We start from the raw sequence: 7814 nt of genomic DNA on the forward strand, positions 1-7814 counted from the left end.
GTGTCTGGGGGGAGGGGCGGGGGGGTGTCTGGAGCCCGGGAGGGTGGTGTCTGGGGGGAGAGGCAGGGGGTGTCCGGGTCTGGGGCGGTTCAGGCCCCTGCCCACGGGCAGCTCCCTGCAGTGGCCTCTGGTGGTTGCTGCCCCCGAGCCCGTTGGGGGGGCGGTTGGGGTGTCTCGCCCTGTCCCCGGGGCTGTCTTGGGGACCCCTCTGTGGCCAGCATCGCTGGAGGCCCCCGTGGGCAGCCCCGGCAGAGAGGCCTGCGGCTGAAGGGGCTGCGCAGAGCCAGCGTCTCCGGCCTCCAAGCCGATCGCTTGGGGGGTGCCCCCCTGTGCCCAGCCCCTGTCCCCTGGGGTCCCATTGCCCCAACTCACCTGCTGTCTCCTTCCCGCAGCCTCCAAGCGCCGGCTGCCGGCCGCCGCCTCCAGCGTGGCCGATCCTCACCAGCTCTTCGATGACACCAGCTCCAGCGCCACCGCCCTGGGCAGGGGCTACGCTGCCCAGCAGCCCCCCGCCGTGGGCTACCCCGCGCCGGGCTCCTTCCTGGCCGAGCCCGTGTCCAGCTTCGCCATGGCCTACGGCAGCACCCTGGCCAGCCAGGGCAAGGAGATTGTGGACAAGAATGTGAGTGTGGGGCCGGGGGGAGGGGAGCTGGGGGAGACGCCCCCATCCCACAGCCACGGCCTCCAGTTTGTCTGTTGCTGGGACAGAAGACCCAGGGGCTGCTTCTCTCTGACCCTGCCCTCTCCTTGTGACGCCCCCTGCTCTGCCCTTGGTGCTGGACCCCAGCCCTGGGCCCCTTCATCCTCCCCACCCCGTGCCCTGAACTGCTTTTCTCTCCTTGCAGATTGACCGCTTCATCCCCGTGACCAAGCTGAAATATTACTTTGCCGTGGACACTGTCTATGTGGGCAGGAAGCTGGGGCTGCTTCTCTTCCCGTTCATGCACCAGGTGAGCCCAGAAAGGCTGAACCTGGCTGGGTAACCGGAGCCACGGCCTTGTTCGTCAGCAGGTTGGGTGATGGGTGTTGCAAAGGGCTCTTTGGCCTGAAAACTTTAAATGGAGGATTGAAGAGTCCAGGACGCCACCTCCACCATCCACCACCAAAATCATCCGGCTCTGATTGATGCCCCGAAGGGACTCCCCGCAATCACATACCTCCTGCGCATACAGGGTCGTGCATGTCGTCCCCATCCCAGAGCCACTCCGCTCCCTGGTGTGGCGAGCGCTCTCTAGATGGCCAGTCTGACTCCACAGGGCCTGTTCTGCAGCCCCTTACAACCACTCTGCTGTAGTGTTTCCCCCATGGGAGGGGGGCGCTGGCGGTACGGCCGTGCTGCCACAGTGCTCAGGGCGATGCAGCACCCCCAGTCCCGCACGCTGCATAAGTGACTCTCTAGTGCGGGGCGCTGGTTGCTGAGCACTGCACAGAGGGACGCTCGCTGGGTGGCCTGGATTTAATGCTAAACAAGCTCCCTGGCTGGCTCGCACCATGCAGAGATTGCCCTCCCTTGCCAGTTCACCACTCCTGGCTCTGCAGCAGCTGGGTGTCTGGGGTTCCCCTCACAGGAGTGTCTCTTGGCAGGACTGGCAGGTGCGATACCAGCAGGACACGCCCGTAGCACCCCGGTTTGACATCAACGCCCCTGATCTCTACATCCCAGGTACCTCGCTGGGCAGCAGAGTGTGGTCTGACTTGACCCCGTGCAGAGGGCGGGGCCTTGTCCTTCTGGACGGGCGTGTAGGCTGAGTCCCGCAGACCCTAGCCATGCAAATTGCAGCGCTGGGTGTTATGGCCTGACTTTCGGGGGTGTTTGCATGGGGGGCTGAATGTCGCGCAGGTCACCGTGGATATAAATAGCCCGATCACAAACCGAGCAGGCACATGGATTGGTTTCCTCCCTGAAACCTTCCCTGGTTTCCGAGGCCTTGTCTACAGGAGGAAGCTGAGCGGCCTGGCTACGGTGGAGGAATTGTTCCTTGTGTGGGCTCTCTCCGAGAGTAAAGGCAGCAGAATTACTCCCTCCCCCATCTGAGTTTCCTGTGGGCATTGGCAGCCCTCTCGGCTCTGCTAGTAGCCAGGCTGGCATCTTGCATGTGCCCTCTCAGGGAGATCTCTGCATTCCCTACCCCGTGGGCCGGACTGGGCTGGGCTGGTCCCCTCTGCATGGGAGCAGTGAGCCTGGGACTTGCCAGCTTCTGTCTCTTTCCTTCGCAGTCATGGCTTTCATCACGTACATCCTGGTGGCTGGCTTAGCGCTGGGGACCCAGAACAGGTGAGGACGTTGCTCCCCAGCTACAGCAGCAGCCTTGGGTCTGTGCTCTCCCGAGGACTCCGCTCTGCCCCGTCCGCGCGTGGTTCTCGCCGAGCACTGGGGTGCAGCAGCCTCGTGCTGGGGGGTGGGTTTGTGTCATTCACAAACAAGCTCTTCCCCACACTCCGCTCCTGCTGCGGCCGGGACACGGCTGAGCTTGTGGCTGAGACACCAAAGGTCAGGCTGATCCAGGTGAACGAAAGCTTGACCGGGGTAAAACTGGCGCCTGCCAAGCGCCCGCATCCTTTCCAGGAATGCCCTGCAGGTGGGGGATGTTAATGGGAGTGGGGGGACCCCAGCCTGAACCGGCCCCCCCTTCCCAGGAGTCTCTGTTGGGAACGCCATGCTCCTGTTCCTGGAGGAGACAGTTCTGTGGTGGCCTCTAGCCAGCAGTACAGGCGCTTTCTGCGTCTCTCCGTGCCCAGAGGAAGGGCGTGGGGTCAGCCTGACCCTGCTGCTGGTGCCTGGCACTCCCCTGGGGGCTGGGAGCTGGCTGCGTGGGAAGGGTTGCAGGTCCTGCTTCCAGCAGATGGCAAAGGGAGGAGGGATAGCTCAGTGGTTTGAGCATTGGCCTGCTAAACCCAGGGTTATGAGTTCAATCCTTGAGGGGGCCATTTAGGGAACTGGGGTAAAAATCTGTCTGGGGATTGGTCCTGCTTTGAGCAGGGGGTTGGACTAGATGACCTCCTGAGGTCTCTTCCAACCCTGATATTCTATGATGATTCCAAGGAGGCTGCCAGGCCCAGGCTGCCAGGAACTCGCCCGTCTGCAGGCTGGTGCCCTTTGACCCTCCCAGTCCCAGCTGGCACCCTTTGACCCTCCTGACCCCTGTGCAAATGCAGGTTTTCTCCCGACCTCCTGGGCTTGCAGGCCAGCTCGGCCCTGGCCTGGCTGATCGTGGAGGTGCTGGCCATCCTGCTGAGCCTCTACCTGGTGACTGTGAACACGGACCTCACCACCATCGACCTCGTCGCCTTCTCGGGGTACAAGTACGTCGGGTGAGTGCTGGCCCCTCCCTGGCCTGGAGCTGCAACCACCGCACTCGAATTGGGGGAGGAGGCCAGTCCTGCGCCCGCTGGGGGAGCGTGTCCCAGTCTCTGAGCGGCACAGAGGCTGGGATCTCCTGGGAGACTGGCTGGAGCAGCGGTCTGGCGCCGACACAGACGTGCTGTGTGCAGAGTTAAAAGGGGCGCGATGCGGGTGTGGGTCCAGGCCCCTGTCAAACGAGATTGGCACCGGGGGATGCGTTTGGGAACGTGTCCCTGCCCCCACCCTGTGAGTGACCACGCCGCAGTGGGGTGCTGCCCAAGGGCCCTGGCATGGGAGGGGGTGCTGGTGGCATGGCTCTGCTGCCCGCAGGGCTCGGGTGCACCCCAGACCCGCTCACTTCATGCCTCTCCTGCGGCAGGATGATTGTCGGCATCGTGTCCGGCCTGCTCTTCGGCAAGACCGGCTACTACCTCCTGCTGACCTGGTGCTGCCTCTCCATCTTCGTCTTCATGGTAAGGGCCAGCCGCGGCTGGCAGGGCCTGGGCCGGCCGTGGCTCTGGGGCAGTGGCCTGGATCAGTCACTGGGAGGGAGGGTGGGGGTCTAGCTCTGGGGCTGGCTACTGGATTGGCTTGTTCTGACCTCAGGGCTGCACTGTCTGGTGCCGGGCCCCATGGTACCAGCTTCTCCCCTGCGCTTCCTGTCCGGATGCAGGAGCCGAGGAGAGGGCCCCGTGCCAGACCCTTGTCCTGGAGACCAATGGGCTAGCGGTGCCCAGTACGTTGGGCTCAAACTGCTGGGTGGGGAAGAGGTGGCAGCATGTGGCTAGTGGCCCAGGGCTGCTCCCGCCAGGCCCTGGCCCAGCGCTTCTCCCTCTCCCCCCAGATCAGGACACTGCGGCTGAAGATCCTGTCGGAGGCGGCTGCCGAGGGGGTGCTGGTGCGAGGGGCCAAGAACCAGCTGCGCATGTACCTCACCATGGCCATCGCCGGCCTGCAGCCGCTCTTCATGTACTGGCTGACCTTCCACCTCGTCAGGTGATGGGCCTCCCTGCTGCATCCTCTCCAGCTGCCCGGGACCCTGCCCCACGGCCTCCGAGCCCCAGGCCCAGCCGCGCTCCCTGCCTGGGGCCTGTTCGCAGCCAGGCTGACGGCGGGCGTCAAACAAGGCCGTGTCCGCTCCAGCTTGGGCTGCGGTGACGTCCTTGTGTTAGGGCTAGCGGGGTGGGTGTGGGGGGGTCTGTGTGGGGGGCTCCTGGCCAGGATACGGGGGGTGTGTCCCTCTCTGATGGGCTTAGCCCTTCGGTAAAGAGACACTGCAGGGTTTTGTTTAAGGGCCTCTAACCCCAACCTGGGGTGTGGAAGGGAGGGTGTCCCCTCCCCCTGTGAACGGGGGAGGCAGCTGGAGCTTGGCATATTCCAAGTGACTTGTCTCTGGGACCAGCGTGGGAGACCCCAGGCTCTGCCCTGGCAGTGTCTGTGGAGGGGTGGGACCCTCGGCTGGGCAGTGTCTGGGGGGTGGGGGTGTCCCTTACCCTGCAGTGCTCCTCCGTGGGCAGCTCGCTTCCAGCCGGGCCGTGAAGAACCTGCCTGCTGGCAGCTGCCTGGAGCTCTGGACGGGCCAGCCCTGCCCCTGCCTGCGGTGGTGCCGGTTTTGCCTACGTTCTTGCCTGGAGCCGCCCCCATCTCCAGGCTGGGCAGTGCCGGCCCAGCGCTCGGGGCTGCTCCGTGCAGGGCTGGCTGGCCACTGAACCAGCAGCGTTTCTTTGGTTTCTGTTGGTGCTGGGGGAGGCAGCTGTGGCCAGTCTTGCCCTGAACGCTGCCTTCGGGCTGATGCTCCGTAGGGCCCCCTGCCGCTGGCCTTCAGGGCTGGCTTCCTGCAGCTCCAGCTAATGCCTGAGCGGGTCCCCTGGCCTCCCCCAGCTTTGCTAGCCCCCCCCCCGTGCATGTTAATGCATGTGCGCTGCTGCCTGGTGGTTTCTCAGTATTACTCTGCTGCTGGGGGGCAGGCCGTGCCAGGCCTGCCTCGCTGGGGCCCGCGGTGACTGCATACGGCCTGAGCCACCCCCCCGGAACATCTGTATCCACAACAAGCCAATAAACAGCAGCGATGGTGCCTCTGTGTGCTGGCTTCAGTGGGGCCTTGCTCAGTGCATGGGGGGACACCCCCGCAGAGCATCCCCGAGGGCCCCAGCGCCCATTTGCTGTCCACACTGGAGCTGGCTGGGTGTATGGCTGCTCCCCAGCTCCACCCTCTGGCCACTGCTGCTCCTCCCCTGAGCGGGCTTGGCACGCACCAGCTCTGCTGCGGCCCAGGCAGGACGCCAGAGAGCCTGGAGCCGCCCCCCTTTCTGCAGCTGGGGGCCGCTCCCCTCCCCAGGGCCACCTGCCAAGCTGCTGTTCCCTTCCCCGCAGGTGGGGCCGAGAGCAGCTCCTCCGGGGCCCTTCAGAACCTGTTCTGTGGGTCAGGCCGCACCTGGAGGAAGCTGCCTGGGCTGGGCCTGCCCAAGGCTCCCGCTCATTAGCGCAGACTAATAATCCCCACAGCATCGACAGGGCAAGGGTGGGTCTGAGCTTGTTTATTTCCAATTAAGGCTCCAAAGGGCAGGCTCCAAAGATAACAGCGAACGGCCGTGGGTGCCAGGCTGAGCCGCTGGGTCTCCTCGCAGCCCTGCTCTGGGGCCGGGTCTCTGCCCAGAGGCAGCTGTGCAGTCTGGGCGAGACAGGGCCAGTCCTGGCACTGGCATCAGTGGCTCTTCTTCTCCTTGCACTTCTCCTTCTTCTCCTTCGGCTTCTTCTCCTTATTCAGCTTCTTCTCCTTCTTCTTCTTGTGCTCGTGGCCTGGGCCGTGGGGCTGGAGGGAGAGCGCAGGGGGTTGGGGGGGGAAGGGTCTGGGCTGTCCGAGAGCCCAGCTCTGGCCCTGGCCTGCCTTGGTTTCCCTCCTTTCTGAGCTCTCAGCAGGGCAGCACCTGGCCCCACGGGGTCTCTGACCTCCACTGGGCTCTGCTGCCATGATCCACCACTGTGCCCTGGTGGATTGGGCCCGGGCCCAAGACCGTGTTCGCCCGCTAGCGCCAACTGCTCTCTGCAGCCAGGCCCAGCCCTGCCTGGGGGCTGTGGGCCCCACCCTGCCGCCTTCTGGCCCCAGGCCCCGGGCTGGGCCAACGGGTGCAAACAGCCCTGCAGTTATCAGTGTGTGGGCATCGGGGCTGCCAGGTGCCCTGTGGGGCTGGGATGGCCCTTGGCAGCCAGACCTGGGCAAACAGGGACAGGGGAGCCAGGAACCAGGATCCCATGCAAGGGCTGGTGGACGTGTACCCTCCCAGCAAGAACACGGTGTGGGGCTGTCTGCTGGGGGGCTTGGCACCGGGGTGGGGAACAGACCCCCCCTTCCCCTGGCATGGGGCGCTCTCCTTATCCCCACTGCATGGGGCTGGGCAGAGCTAGGAGGAGAACCCAGGAGTCCTGGCTCCCAGTCTCCACCCCCGCAACGGGGGCAGCAGCCCCGGCGGGAGGGGGACGAGGGGGCTGGGCTGGCAGAGCTGCTCCGTGGGGTGTCCTGGCCCCTCACCCCCCTACCTTGCCATGGTGCTTCCCATCGCTGTCACTGGAGCTGCTGCTGGAGTCCGAGGAGCTGTGCCCGTCCTGAGAGAGAGAAGAGGCTCAGCCTTGTCCAGGGGCCCCCCAGGCCCAGGGGCCCCCCAGCATCGCAGCATGGGGGTCCCAGCACAGGGCAGCACGTCACGGGGGGGTGCCCAGAGCAGGTGCCCCCTCCCACACCCAGAGAACCCCAGACACCCCCACTCCAGCGTGGAGAGGAGAGGAGGCGTCTGGGGGTCTAGTCTCTGCCCCTTACCAGAGCCAGGGGTCAGGCCCAATTCCTGCCCCGCCCCCACCCAGGGTCCCTGGATCCTGCCCCAGCCCCTCCTCACCTTGTGTTTGTGGTGCCCCGGGTGAGGCGGGTGCCCCTCTTTCTTCCCCGCCTCATGCTTCTTGGAGTCTGAGCCAACAGCTGTGGGGCAGAGGGGAGCGTGTCAGGCCATGCCCAGCCCGGCTGTGCCGCAGAGCCCCCCCCCCTGGATATGGGGCGCAGGCACGGGGCGGGGGCGGGCGGGGCCCCCGGGCGGGGGGGCGGCTGCCCCCCCCCCCCCCCCCCCCCGCATCCGACCCGGACCAGCCTCAGTGCAGCCGCCTCTTGGGGAGCGCCAGGGGGTCCCCACTCAGAGCCGGTGGGGGGGGCTCCCAGGGTCTCTGCCTGGGGGAAGCTCTGGGGGGTGGCTCCTGGTCCCTGGGGTCTCCGCCGGGGGGGGCTTCTGGTCCCTGGGGTCTCTGCCGGGGGTGGGGGGGCTCCTGGCCCCTGCGGGGCTCTGTCCGGGGGGGCTCCCGGGGTCTCTGCCGGGGGGGTCCCCGCTCACCCGCCGCCCGGTTACAATCCATCCTGCTCCGCAGCCCGAGTCGCGGCGGGCCCGGGCCGGGCGGGGCTTTATGGGCCGCTCCAGGGCGGGACCGAGCG

The 7814-nt window shown here is 66.1% G+C and overlaps 2 protein-coding genes across 2 annotated transcripts; one reads left to right on the forward strand and one right to left on the reverse strand.

Annotated features, from left to right (window-relative positions):
• Positions 1-268: 268 nt before the first annotated feature.
• On the forward strand, positions 269-5417 carry YIF1B (Yip1 interacting factor homolog B, membrane trafficking protein; the record flags this gene model as incomplete). The annotated part of the gene is made up of 7 exons (XM_026659669.1): positions 269-622; positions 846-950; positions 1585-1663; positions 2218-2275; positions 3157-3312; positions 3723-3816; positions 4188-5417. Coding segments are annotated over 7 exons (1002 nt in total), but the record flags the coding sequence as incomplete, so codon positions are not given.
• Positions 5418-5865: 448 nt separating this feature from the next.
• On the reverse strand, positions 5866-7806 carry CUNH19orf33 (chromosome unknown C19orf33 homolog). The gene is made up of 4 exons (XM_026659679.2): positions 7717-7806; positions 7234-7313; positions 6881-6946; positions 5866-6155 (listed from the first exon to the last, which is right to left on the reverse strand). Exons 1-4 carry the CDS (start codon positions 7736-7738, stop codon positions 6048-6050), a joined length of 276 nt encoding a protein of 91 aa, XP_026515464.1. The 5' UTR covers positions 7739-7806; the 3' UTR covers positions 5866-6047.
• Between the last annotated feature and the right edge of the window lie 8 nt (positions 7807-7814).

This window comes from Terrapene carolina, unplaced genomic scaffold, assembly GCF_002925995.2.
Source record: "Terrapene carolina triunguis isolate 2854851 unplaced genomic scaffold, T_m_triunguis-2.0 Scaffold649, whole genome shotgun sequence".
NCBI lineage: Eukaryota > Metazoa > Chordata > Testudines > Emydidae > Terrapene > Terrapene triunguis.